Here is a 14,711-nt window from a genome sequence, read left to right on the forward strand (position 1 = left end):
GTTACAGCGTGGTGTCAGATTTTAGCGCATTCCGGATTTTGGATGTCCGGATAAGGGATACTCAACCTGTAAATATATCTCAATTACAGTATATTCATTTGTAATGATGTAAATAAGATTTCTTGTTCTTTTAAACCAAGTTCCCAGGAATGCACAGCAGTAAAAGATGTAGCATATAAAATATTTGTTAATTCGATTCCAAATTAATATCCAAAATGTATTCAATAAAAGAAATGTTTTATAACAGCTTCCCTAATAAACACAAAGTGGTCTAATGCTGGTTTAATTCAGAAGCAACTCTATTTTCTCCTTCTCCTTTCCCTCCCTTTTCTTTCTGACTCCACTCCCCATACACTCTACAGGAGCCCCACTGAGGGACAACAACAACAACAAAACACAAGAGATTAGATAGAAGGCAGAATACAACAGGATACTTTACCTATCCGAATTACATGAGCAACTATATACAAATCTTTCTTCATATCCTTGCTGCTGAGATCCTAACAGATTGAGAACAAATATAAAACGTTTAAAACAATATTACTTTTAGAGTAATAACCACTTTCAGAAAATAAAGCCATCCCTACATAATGTTTTACTAAATATTAAGACCCAGAAAAACAAGAAGGAAAAAACCTGTTTTATTCAATGTTTTCCGAGGATTCCCCCGCCCGCCCAAGTTTATTTGACTAAAATTAAGAAATATTATACTTTTAAGATTCATAAACATCAGCCATAATAAAATGCACTAAGTTATATGTGATATATTTAATATTCTTGAAATAGTAACAAGCTTTATTCTTAGCTCTGTTTGCGCAAGCACAGTCCACTTCCATCCATGAGCATTCTCTTACTCCAAAATTTTCTAACAAAAAATAAAAGGGAAAAGGAGAAACAATAGAAAGATATGATAGATAGGGAAAGAGGAAAAATAACAAGTGAAGGAAGGCAGGAAGGAAAGGCAAGGAAAAATGTGTATTATTATTTCTTTTTCAGAGAAAAATTATTTCTCTGTGTAAGCCTGAGCCATTTTTGGAAAGGCGGTATAGGAATCAAATAAATAAATAAAATAATAAATAAAAAATAAGAGACAGAAGAAGCAAAAAAGGATGCAAAAATGCAAATAATGGGACAGAGTAAGTGAAGACTCTAATGTATTTTTTGTATAAAGTTATGAAGACTGAAAAGGAAGCAGGATTAATTTATATTCTAGGGAGTTTCTTTTCTTTTTAAGAAACAACCAACTTCCAGGTAGGCGAACCACATAAATACTTAGTTTCCACTGCACCTCCCCCCACCTTTTTTATGCACTGCTAAAAATGTGTCCAACTGCACAATTAGAATAAACCTTGAGCAGCAAAGTAAATTCAGGCTTGATAAAACAGTTAGCATGACATATATTTCTCTACATTTCCATCTTTTCCAGAATAAAAAAGGAAAAAAATATGGCACCAACATTTCTGCACATTCTACATTTCTACAAAGTAAAGTAATTTTGCTCCTCTGAATAACCTTTGTTCACTTAAGAACATAAGAACAGCCCTGCTGGATCAGGCTCAAGGCCCATCTAGTCCAGCATCCCGTTTCGCACAGTGGCCCACCAGATGCTGCTGGAAGCCACAGGCAGGAGTTGAGGGCATGCCCTCTCTCCTGCTGTTACTCCCCCACCAACTGGTACCCAGAGGCACCCCACCCCCGAGGCTGGAGGTGGCCTACAGCCCTTCAACTAGTAGCCGTCAATAGACTTCTCCTCCATGAAGTTATCCAAACCCCTCTTAAAGCCATCCAGGTTGGCTGTCAATAACATGTTGTGGCAGAGAATTCCACAAGTTGATTATGAATTGTGTAAAAAAGTACTTCCGTTTGCTGGTCCTAGGTTTCCTGGCAATCAATTTCATGGGATGACCCCTGGTTCTAGTGTTATGGGAGAGGGAGAAGAAATTCTCTCTATCCACTTTCTCCACACCATGCATGATTTTATAGACCTCTATCATGTCTCCCCACAGTCATCTTTTTTCTAAACTAAATAGCCCCAGGTGTTGTAGCCTAGCCTCATAAGAACAGTGCTCTAAGCCCTTGATCATCTTGGTTGCTCTCTTCTGCACCCTCTTCTGCACTTGCTCCCCTTCTCCCACCTTGGCCACTGGCGTAGATGGTTTTAAAATAAGATTCAATAAATTAATGGAGAACAAGTCTATCAATAGCTACTAGACTTGATTAGTATCTGACACCTCCAGATTCAAAGGCAGGGGAGCAACAGTGAGAGAGGAAGTGTGCCTTCATCTCCTGCACATGGGTTTCCCAGAGGCATCTGGTTGGCCACTGTAGGAAACTGAATGCTTGACTAGATAGGCTTTGGCCTGATTCATTAGAGGTGGTCTTGTGGCCATGCTGCTTGCTATGGAAAGAGCTTGTTCAAGTCAGTAATAGTACCAGCAGAGCCAGCAAATGCCTTGACATTCTAATATCAGTAACCAGGCCACTTTGATTTTATTTTATTTTTTGCATTAGAACTCAACATAATCTATAGTAGCCTAAACAGAGTTACAGTCCCAAATATGACATCTTGGAGCAAAATTATTCACCCACCATCATATCCTTCCCCAAACTTCATAAGCAAAGTACTGTGGACACATAACAAGAACTTCAGACTCAGAAAAGGGAATCAAGAGGTTCCAAAACTCAGAACTCAAGGAACTACTACTTCCCTATATGAGAAGATGCATGGTGTAGTAGAGAAAAATGCTTTATAAAATATATCTAAACACAACCGTCTTCCAGTTACTGAAAACCTAAATCAAATGCATTTATACAATTAACCCTAATACAAGCTTTGCATTAAATATAGGCTAACAAATTACTCCCTTCGCCATACTAACATTTTAAAATGCTGTTTGTCTACAAACATATGAAGGAAACTAAAAAGCCAGTTCTAATTTCATGCTTCATTAGAAACAATGGGCAAAACAAGTGCTAAAGAAAAAATAAATGTGGAAGGGAAAGGAGTGTTTCCAGGTGTACTTTTAAAGTTAATTTTATATTACAGGTGGCCCTCGTTATTTGTGGGGGTTCTGTTCCAGCCTAAAAACACGGATAACAAACCCGCAAATAATGAAACGATGAGTCAATGGGAATTGGGGGGGTTAGGTCTCTGAGCCCCAGAAAATGATCCATCAATCACCGAAAAGACAGGGGGGAAGCAGAAATAAGGATGGAACACAGCACTGTACCTTGGCCACCTCAGCTCCCCCACTCTCCAGCAATGGCCATGAGCTCTTCCAGTAATACATGATCATGAAGTTTCCCCGCCCCACAGTTGAAGAACAACCCCCTAGCCTGACTGGTTGGTAAGGCTGGCCAAAGATGCAGCACAAAATTGACTCCACTTCAAGTAAACACACATGGGGGAGTTTCCTCACCCCACAGTTGAAGTCCAACACTTAGCACAAACCTCTGGCCTGGTTGGTAGGTAGGTTGGCCAACGAGGCAGCACAGAATTAAATCCAGTTCAAATAAACACACACAGGGAAGTTTCTTCACTCCACTGCTGGAGTTGGCAGCACCTCATTTCCAGTCTTCTGCTTGGAGCACAGATCAGGTAGCAGAAGCAGGCCCAGCAGAGGCAGACCTGCTGCCAGCATAGTCGTCGTTGTCATCATCATAATCTTCCTCCTTGAAGTAGGCATGTGCACAAAACCACGGAGGCGTGGTCTGGCACTGAGGGGAGTGTCGCTTTAAGAGCGGGGGGTAGTACTTACCACCCACCGCTCTTCCCCCTCCGGTGCTAGACTTTGTTAAAACATTTTTGGGGCAGCAGAGTTCCTCCCTGCCGCCCCTGCCCCCGTCGTTGCCTGAAGAACTTCCCAAAGTTCCAAGGAGTAGAAGCTGGTGGTGGGTGCATGCGCCCGGCGCGCGAGCGCCCATTGCTACCGCGTGCCGCATTCATCATTGTGACGTATGCAGCGCACGAGCAGTGGCAACGGGCACATACACCCGCCACCAGCTTCTACTCCTTGGAACTTTGGGAAGCTCTTCAGGCAACGACGGGGGCAGGGGCGGCAGGGAGGAACTCTGACGCCCCAAAAATGTTTTAACAAAGTCCAGCACCGGAGGGGGAAGAGTGGTGGGGGGGGAGTACTACTCCCCTGCTCTTAAAGCGACACTCCCCCCAGTGCCGGACCGCCGGACCAGCCGAATTCCGGACCAGTCCAGAGGCCTTTTGCATGGCCCCGGACCGGCCCATGCACACCCCTACCTTGAAGCCATGGAAAGTGGAGGTGTTACTTTCCAATGATGACTCCGCAGTTGTGGTAGTGGGTGTAGATACCTTTTCAAAGTAGCAGGTGATGGTCTTTTGCTTCCCCTTGCTTTGCAGAGCCCGGTAGGTATTCTTATAAGGTTGCAGAGCAGCCTCCAGCTGCCTTTTGAACCTGATGCTGTGCTCCATCAAGGGATCGAGTTCAAAGGCTTTGTTGGCCAAGGCAGTCTCCAGCTGCAGAATCTCAGACAGCCCCTTTGTGGTGAAGGGCTTGGGGAACATCTTTCTCTTCCTCTTAACTCTCAAGAGCTGCCTGGGTGATGTCCTTCAATTCTTCCTGTCAGCTCCTCCTGATGGGATTGGAAGAGTTACTCCACCTCATGTGGCTTGATGTCTTGCAGGTCTTCTCCACCAAAGATGTCCACAAGGCTGGTGATATGCTCCACTTCATCAGCTACTGAAGGAATGGCTGCAGGCAGATGAAAAGGTGACTGCCCCAGACCACAACTTCCTCCATACTGTGTTTTATGTGTGGGGCTGCAAGGCATATCTGCAAGGGATGCCACAATGTTCTCAAAGCAGTCCATGTAGCTCCTCTAGCAATAATTGGCTAACAGAGAGGGATGACCGCCCATGAGATCCAGCATCCTCCTGAAGGTGTGGCAAGTGTAGTATGACTTGAAAGTGGTAATCAGACCATGGTCCATTGGTTCGATCAAGGAGGTGGTGTTGGGTGGCAAAAAGGCAATCTCCAGATTTGGGTGTGAGAACTGCAGGGTCTCAGGATGGCCGGGGCATTGTCGAGCACCTGAAGGACTCTGAAAGCCACGTTCTTGGAGGCTAGATATCTCTGCACCTCATGCAAAAAGCAGTTGTTCACCCAGTCAGAGAAAAGTGCTGCAGTCACCATGCTCTCCTGTTGGCTCTCCAGAAGATGGGAAGCTGGCTTTTATTCTTCCCTTTCAGAGCATGAGAGTTGGATTACTAATTGGACTGGTTTACTGACAAAGTTTTTGATAACTTTATGTTATGGTTTTTTCTTGTCCCTGCACTTTTTTATTTTTATTTTGTTTTTACTGCGTTACCAATTGGCTTGGTTTATCGATGAAGTTTTTGATAAAAGGCCCTCCTTCTATTCTATCATAGATTATTACATTGTCCTAGTTTATCAGCTTTCTTTTGTTTATTAGGAAATAAGTTTCTAATACTTACTAACTTGAACACTTTTGTTACCTTTCTGCGCTGGCATTTTTTATTTTCATTTTAGATTTCATTGAGTCTCTCAATCGTTTTTCAATGGTTTGAAACTAATTGGAGTGGCCTACAGACAAAATTATTTAACATATTCTTAGAAGTCCCTTTTTAAAAATTATTTTTTAATTTCAATTATTTGGAGAAAAAGGATTATTCTATTGATTTTTTTATTCTATTATGTCATTAGTTGTTTTTTTTAATACTTTTTAGTTGCTAACCTGTATGTCTCTGGAATTTCCTTGTTTCTGCACTTTTTTATTTTTACTGTGGATCTCAATGAGTTGGTTTTTTAAAATGGGATTCCAACTTATTTGATTGGCTTTTAAACAAAGTTTTTGATACATTTTTGGTATTTTTCTTATTCTTAAATTAAATTGACTAGAGAAAAACTATTTAATTACAGATTACTTTACTCCACTGCTTTCTTTTATCTCCCCCCGCCCCCACAGTTTGCCTTGAAGCAATCATTCAATACTTTTTGGTAGATAATATGCTGGACACCCGAATGATATATAAACCAGTGAGATTCAGGTTCAATTTGAAGCTCATAATTGACAGGGTTGCCACTTCTCCATTATCATCCCTTTTCCTTTAGAATTTACTTAGAAAGGACGTTTGGTTGGATCAGATAACTCTGATGATAAGATTGTACTTTATTCGTGGATAATAAGTTTGCAAAGTAAGTTTGTAAAACTGTTTTTATTCATGGATATTGTAAGTTTGGAGATGCATCCTATTCTTTTGATCTCATATTATTCTTACTTTCTTTTTCCTTACTTCTGTATTTTGGAAACCGATAAAATCTATTTTTTAAAAAACCCACAAAAAACAGAGCATGAGAGTTCTGTGCTCAGCACAGGAGCATGGGCTTGACTAAGCAGTCCCCTGCAGCATTGCTTTACAACAGAAGTGAGGTTGTCCTTGGCTGCCTTGAAATCTGGAGCAGTTATTTCTTCTTTGCTGATGAAGGAGCAGGATGGCATTCACGTCCAGCAGGTCTGTCCCATCAACACTGAAGACTGCTCGGGCCTATACCCTCAGGACTCAATCAGCCACTAGAACTCCGCCAGAAATCTTTGTGCTGCCTCATGGTCCACCGATGCTGCTTTCCCTGCCAGCTTGACATTATGAAGGCTGCAGCGGTGCTTGAATCTTTCAAACCAACCCTTGCTTACCTGGAAACCATGCTCAGCACCTGCAGATGTTCCCGCCGCTTCATCACTTTCCACCCAAACCATCTGTAGAGCTGCAGTGCTTTCTCACAAATGACTTGTCTACTCAGTGGCATGCTCCTCTGCACTTGGTCCTCTACCCACAAACTGAGGGCCTTTCTCATCTGTTCCATGTGGGAATCACATGGATAGAACACCACCTTGAGATTCTGAGACATGCCAGACACCACACTCACATGGATACTGGCTTTTATTTTCTTGATGGAGCAGACAGTGGACTTATTGATGCCATAATGGCGTGCAATGGATGCTGTGTTGTCCCCATGAGCCAACATATCCAGGAGCTTCACCTTCTCACTCAAGGGCAGGACTTTGCGAGACCTTTTGCCACTCCACAAAACATAGCTCTCTGCTGTGCACTTGCTAATTCTTGGTGTGGAGGGAGGAGAAAATTGTGCAATGGTGTACAGCACAGTACAATAACTTTGCAAGACACCCCCACCCCACAAACAAAATGGACAAAGTATAGTACAGTACAGTAATTGATATTTAAAATCAATTTTAATGGATATTTAAAATCAATTTTAATGGACACAGTACTTAAAATAAAGTTTTAATGGATACAGTATCGTACAGTACCATACTACAGTGGTCCCTCTACTTACGAAATTAATCCGTTCCGAATGCACATTTGTAAGTCGAAAAGTTCATAAGTCGAAAAGCGGTTTCCCATAGGAATGCATTGGGAACTGATTAATGCGTTCCGGAGCCTAGAAAAAAGACCCAGACCCCCAGTAAGGCTTGCAAACTGCACAGGGACATTTCTTTTCAAGAATAAACAGGCAGTAAACAGGCAGGCAAGTCAAGGAAACCGCATGTAAAATTTGTAAGTCAAGGAAACTGCATGTAAAATTTGTAAGTCGAGGAAACCCCATCTAAAAATTTGTAAGTCGAAAAAACCGAATCTAAAACCAGATCTAAAACTGCCGTTTGTAACTCGAAAAATACTTATGTCGAGTAGTTTGTAAGTCGAGGGACCACTGTACTTGAAATCAATTTTCCAATGGATACAATACTTTTTTATTTTTATTTATTTTTGCATTTTTATACCGCCTTTCGTTAAAATATAGCCCCAAGGCGGTTTATTTTATTTATTTTTGCATTTTGGATACTGTATAGTATATGAAATCAATTTTTAATGGATACAGTATTTAAACACTATTTTAATGGATACTTAAAAGTCAATTGAATTTTTATACTGCAATTTAAATTAACTACAGTTATACAGTACAATACTATATTGTAACTAATTATCAAGATTAAAACTGAATTTTTACTTTGAATTTTTAAATTAAACACACACACATCAAAATCAAAATTAAATGTATTAAAGTGATAATCAGCATCTTACCAGGGCTGAACAATGCCGCAAGTGGCTCCGCCAAGAAGCTCCACAGGAATGTCTCCAAGGGCAGCTTGCAAAGGTTCCCACAGGCGCAACAGAAATAGTTCCAAAAAGCCTCCAGAAGCTCTACAGCAATGGCTCCTAAAGGCTGCCAAGGCTGCCAAATGCTCTTAAAAATGGCTTTTAGGAGCACAATGTTTTATTTCAGGAAACGCAGACCAAAGCTCTCCTCTGACCTCCTCCAAACTCCTCTCACAACCGAGCAAGTGCAGAAGGAACGTGACCATATAAGTGAACTAAAAACCGCGGATACGCAAAAACGCCATACAGAGGCCGGGCCTATATTTCTCAACCATGGATATGGAAAACCACAAATAACAAAACCGTGGATAAAGAGGGCCACCTGTACTACTGTTTCTTTTATCACCATAAAAGGAAACTCAAAAATATTTCATTTTATCATTTTACTCAAATCTAGCATATAATTAGGATTCTCGATATAGAGGAGATATAAGCTCTTTTTAAATCACCAATCTTCAAAAATTCTCATTGGAAGATAAATAAAAATTTTGAAAAAATCTTTCCCGAATATACTTACTGTGAAAAGTGCACACATTCGGTCAATCTTATCTGGATTCTTGGGCCCCCCATTTTTGTTTAACCTTACCAGAAATCTTTCACTGAAAGCAAAAAATAAATACATGAGATTTAACTGGTAAACAAAAGAGTGATCCAAAGTATGAACTTTCTGTGTTGCATACAGGTCAGAATATCCAGATATTTATGGAACTTTATTCCATGACTCAAGTTTAATCTTTATTCTGGAAAGATATAACTATATTTATTTTAAACAAAAGACTGTGGCCTGATTAGGGCAAAAACTCTCCCACCCCTTCTTCTTACATATGGTGAAAATGCCTTGTTGGATGTAATGAACATGTGTGAATAATTTCCAATTTAAAATTGCATGTGTTTATTTCTTAATAATATTTTAGAGTAGAATGTATTAATTCTGGCCTGATCTAACTGCATATGCTGCATTGATATAGGATTCAGCACACTCTCCTAATCCATTATAGAATGTTATCTTTTTAAATTCCACTACATTCATAGGTAATACATTCCAGTGGCCAATTGTTTTACTGTTATTTAGATCTGTAATTTTTTGTAACAAACAAGCAGGATCCACAAATTCTGTTCAAGCTTGGTAGCCAAGGTTTATTTCCACCAGCTATATACTCTTTCTGAGCACGCACAAAGTACCTTTTGCTTTCACTGAGCAAATACAGCCTGCCGCCACCCCTTCTCCATCAAGGAGAAGGGCTTACAGGACAGACAGCATTAATACTTACCGGTAGTAGTTGTCACTGACAATCAGACATGAGGCCAGTAGGGCCAATTGGTTTTGGTCTTAGGCTCAAAAGGGCCTCAAATGTAGACTCATTAAATTTTTGGTGCCTTATTTATTTTCATTTGCCATCATTTTTAGTTGATATACTGGTGACGCAATATGCATGATGGATCTACACCAAATTCTTCTCTCCAGACCTTTTTTACTACGTAAATTAAATTAAATTATATTTTCCTTTTAATCTATGCAATTAAAAACATCATTTTTTATTTTTATTATGGATAGCAGTATGCATGTGATGGAACATAACATACAAGAGCATTGTTGTGCAAGGGCAAGAATTGGCAAATTGAGTTATTTGTCACTATGGACATTACGTATAATGGGTGAACTGTTGCACAACTCCATTTACACATTTTTGCAGTTGCACAACAGTGCAAACATTACGTTCCATCATGTGTGTAACACTGCACAGTATGTCAGCCACTGCATCCTGTGTTAATCTAATAACCCCAAATTTTGAAATAACTCTTGATTCTGGGGTTATATTTTAACTGAATAGTTTTATCTGCCTTGAATGAAAAAGACTGATCTGATAATTTCAAATACGGAACCATACTTTAGACTGGGGTGTAGCTCATGTGTGAGGTCTGGGGCAATTGCCCCCTTGTCCCACCCCACTCCCCCCCACCTGCACGGGCCCTGCATGTCCCAATCCTGGGTAATAGTGAATTAATTGCCTCACTAGAACCCTAATTCCATAACAATGGTGAACATTATACATGTTAAAAGAAGACAGATTTCTGAGTCAATATTTTAAGTGCTCTGAAAAAGCAAATAAGCTATACTGTATTTGACTTACCTGATCTGCTTCCCTTCTCGAACGTCATACAAAAAAAAGAACACATCTGCATCCTCTCCAATAGTATTATAAGTGAAACTCTTTAGACTGAGAAAGAAATGGTGAGGTACTGGCAAACGGCATGGCTCTCCATGACGTGGGCGTATTGTATCTACCTGATTTGGGAAAAGAAAGTAAACAAGGATCATTTTCTGTGCAAATATTTCATAATAATATAGTTATTGATACAGTTAAAAAAGATTTATTATCCTTCAAAGAATATCAGACTCTATTAGAGATACAAAACAAATGTTTTTCACTGTAAATACTAATTTAATTTGAGTGATTTGTAAATTTAGAAATAATACCAAAATATATTTATTTGACCATCAAGAATTCATGTCTCCTACATAACTGCTAAAGCTATTTTGCAGAATGAGTGTATCCAACAGAGTTAAGGTTCATGATTAAAATAATCATGAACCTTCATGATTAAAACAAGCTTCATGATTAAAATAAGGCAAGCTTTAAGATAATGCTTTTAGCCAACTGCTATGATTATTTAGAAGGACGCACTGTGAATACCTGGGGACAAAGACAGGATGCATCCTGCATTATGACAAAGGAACCCTGTGACCCACAGTTTTGCAAATAAGTATGCTGGATTTCCCTGCCCTCTACAGATGCTCTGTCAGTAGCTTAGTGTCCCCAAATCCCCCGCCCCCGCCATGGCTTCTAGACTTTTTCTTCCTCAAACAATTTCTAACCAGTGTCTAACCTACACATTACCATTAATTTGGAAGTTCTATTCTATCAGTCGCCTTGAGAAAGTGAACAAAAATCCTGAAGTAATGAACACGATCACTTGCTTCCTGAACCTCTTCTTTTATGTTTGCTCAGTGGCTGGTCAAAATTAAGCTGGTTACATTCTCAGTTAAGGCTACAGAGCAGGGAGAATTGTTGTCATCTTAAGGAGGCAGTAAGAGGACTGCCTACTAGTTATAAGGTGGTGAAATGTGGTATAGCACAAATTGTGTACATGCTCAGCTGGACGAACTTGTCAAATAGCCCTCTTTACACACAACACCTTGCATTTGTTTTCATTATTATAAAAGCTGCTCCACCACTGGCTCTGAAAATATCCCACTTGTTCCTATTTCAACCTGTTCTGTATGAAATAACTTTGCGAATACCACTCACAATGAAGACATCTAAGAGGAAAGCTACCACAAATTTGTCTCCACTAGGATACAGAAGAGAAACCACTCTGATGTGTAGTCAGGTTTACTAAAGTTAATTTTATGTGAGCAGAGCAGTAACAGGAAGAAGCTACCATCTCTAATTCCTAGCAATTTCAACAACAACAACAACAAATGTGGGTGGAGAAGTAGTTGTCTAAGAGTAATGAAGTTGCCACAAGATCACACCTTTGTACTTCACATGAATTAATCCAGAAGATTTAAGCATTTCCTAGATCACCAGTACAGTTAAATGCCCACTTCATTTATAAACATACTTTCTTTTATCCCTGCATTAACCACAATGTCACAAGTAATTAATACACATCGAGGTCATTCACACAACCAAAAACTGGGTAGGACAAGTGTCCTATCCAGGTTTGGGAGCTGTGTGTGCTCCCAATTTTTGGCTGTGCAGGAGCAAACAACTAGGTAGGAGAAGGGAGAAGTGATTGTGTGGAATCAAGGTAGGAGGAAAATCTGGGTAGGACAGCTTTTCCTCCCACCGTGGTCAAATTCTGGGTATGAAAGTTCAATAGGACAGCACTGTCCTGCCCAACTTTCATACCCAGCATTTGATCAAAGTAGGAGAAAAAGCTGTCCCACCCAGATATTCCTCCTACTTTTATTCCACACAATAACTTCTTCCTCCTCCTACCTAGTTGTTTGCTCCCACACAACTGAAAATTGGGAGGTCACAAAGCTCCCAAGCCTGGGTAGGACACTTGTCCTATCCGGTTTTCGGTTGTGTGAATGACCTCATTAGATGATCCTAAACTGATATCCTAAAAATGTATAAACACTGTTAAACATTAACAAAAGGGGAGAGGGCAGACTTAATAAAACCACATTCTTATTTCAGATTTTTTTTTCTTTTTAGTCAGAGTGATTAAAAAGCCAGAGAACAATTCACCCTTTAACTATCTTCATTGTGCAGTTATTGTGTTTTGAGGTGCAAGTAACTAAGTTTAAAAGGGGCTTAGACAAATTCATGGAGGACAGGTCTATCAATGGCTACTAGTCTGGTGGCTATTAGCCACCTCCAGCCTCAGAGGCAAGATGTCTCTAAATACAAGTTGCAGGGGAGCAACAGCAAGAGAGAGGGCATGCCCTCACCTCTTGCCTGTGGGCTTCTTAGAGGCATCTGGTGGGCCACTGTGTGAAACAGGATGCTGGATTGGATAGGCCTTGGGCCTGACCCAGCAGGGCTGTTCTTATGTTCTTAAGTTATGTGATCCTGAGTACATGATAAATAAATTATAAAAGACAGGAATGACGACATAATTGAGCCTGAGAAATACTCATTTTGGGTGAGTGAGAAGGATATGCTAGGGTATAAGACTGGCTTCCTGTATTTAGTAGAGATGAAAAAAGAGAGGGGAATAGCTCCTCTTAATATGTTACATCAGTTCTCTTGGAAGAACCACACCCATCCACACCCACACCAGTCATATGAATACATGAGTAGACCTTGAGGGGAAGGAGCAGTTCCTACTGGGGGCTGGCTTTCAGAAGAAGAGGAAAGAAGACTAGGAACATAGGAACATAGAAAACTGCCATATACTGAGTCAGACCATTGGTCTATCTAGCTAATTATTGTTAGGTCTCCTGTGTGACAAGCTCTGAAATGCCATTTCAAATCAACTGCAGTTCAACAGTTTCCTAGGAGTTCCAAACAGGAGTGGGAAACAGATCTGCTTCATATTTATTGATCGTGAATAGAGGTGTTCATGGACCAATGGTTGTGGCCGGGTCCGAATTAGTTTATTTATTTATTTATTTAATATCCCACCTGACTCCAAAGGCTTTAGGAGGAGCGAAACATGTTTCCACGAACTGGTTCAGTCCAACTGTGAACCAGTCCGGCGGTTTGAGGGCTAGTGAGGGTGGCACCTTTAAAATTAAATAAGCAGGTCCTTACCAGCATTACCACCGCTCCAGGAAGCTTTCTGCTGTGGCAGTGCTCCCCCCCAGCAGGAAGTTGCCTGGAGCAGTGGCAATGCCAATAAGGACCTGTTCATTTTTTTGTAAAGGCGTGGCTTGCCACTCCTCCCCCACCAAGCACTGCCCTCACTGTCCCTCGAACCACTGGACCAGTTCACAGTTGGGCCAAACTGGTTTGTGGAACCATGGTTCAGTCCACATTCAGACCCAGCCATGAACCTTGGTATGTGCACACCCTAGTTGCTGCCATAGAAAGTAAAATTTCTGTACACCAGTGTGACTGAACAAGTAGTTCTAAATATTAATAATTACAATTTTGTCAGTATATGTTATAAATTATGTCAAGGTGATGGAAAGAACTATGCTTTTGTAGCTTATCTTACCTGTGATGTGCTCTGTTGTACACTATGCCTACTGGATAAATGCTGTGAAGAAAAAAGAAAAATAGTTACTATTGCTCAAAGACACTCTTTTGCTTTTTCCTCCCATAACTAAGCAAAATTGTCAGTATTTTCAAATCCATTATATTTTTGTTTTAAACAAATTCAGCAGTGTACTCTTCTAACTAGACCTGTTTCTGTTAGCTGGCATGGAAATATTCATCTAGTACAATGACTGCTATTCTGGTACCACATTAAAGCACACCACTATGCAAATCTATGCAAGCAACCCAAGATGTCACATTGGTACAACAGTCTAGGAAAGTGGAGAGCACAGCTACATCAGCAACTGCCACCCTAGTCAAATGCAACATAGCAATATTACACAAAGCTATTGTACTGCATAGGATACTCATTTCATCCACACAGCATCCTGAAAACACTTCAGCCACCATAGATAGTTGATGATTTGGAATAATATTGTGTGTGTATTTTGGTAGTGTCAGTATTTAGTAATGTGGCTTTTTGTGATCAATCATGTATTTTTGTATTTATTTATTTATTTATATTTTTATTGTTGAATTTCTAGACCTCCTTTCATTAAAAACAACCCCAAGGCAGTTTACAAAAGTTAAAAACATACAATAAAAATGACAATTAAAATATTAAACTAAAAATATAAAACAAATCTAATTAAAAAACTATAAAATACAAGCATAAAAACTATACATGAGTAAAAACACATTGAAGCAGCAGCTGAAACAGTCATGTAACAGTTTATGCGGTTATTTTTCTATAGGTGGCCCACATCTAATTAAAAATGGAAAAATCTGAAAAGCACAATGCAATAGGGATGTGCAAAACATTT

The 14,711-nt window shown here is 40.0% G+C and overlaps 1 protein-coding gene across 10 annotated transcripts in view; it reads right to left on the minus strand.

Annotated features, from left to right (window-relative positions):
• Positions 1-14,711, minus strand: part of DOCK3 (dedicator of cytokinesis 3) — a 448,426-nt gene that overhangs the window by 296,213 nt on the left and 137,502 nt on the right. For all 10 annotated transcript variants that reach the window (XM_053296419.1, XM_053296418.1, XM_053296424.1 and 7 more), the window contains exons 8-11: positions 13,847-13,888; positions 10,303-10,457; positions 8,688-8,769; positions 440-500 (exon numbers count right to left, since the gene is read on the minus strand). In XM_053296419.1, the coding sequence (XP_053152394.1) occupies positions 440-500; positions 8,688-8,769; positions 10,303-10,457; positions 13,847-13,888 (340 nt within the window). The remainder of the gene's footprint in view (positions 1-439; positions 501-8,687; positions 8,770-10,302; positions 10,458-13,846; positions 13,889-14,711) is intronic.

The sequence above is a fragment of the Hemicordylus capensis genome, chromosome 2 (assembly GCF_027244095.1).
Source record: "Hemicordylus capensis ecotype Gifberg chromosome 2, rHemCap1.1.pri, whole genome shotgun sequence".
Lineage (NCBI taxonomy): Eukaryota > Metazoa > Chordata > Lepidosauria > Squamata > Cordylidae > Hemicordylus > Hemicordylus capensis.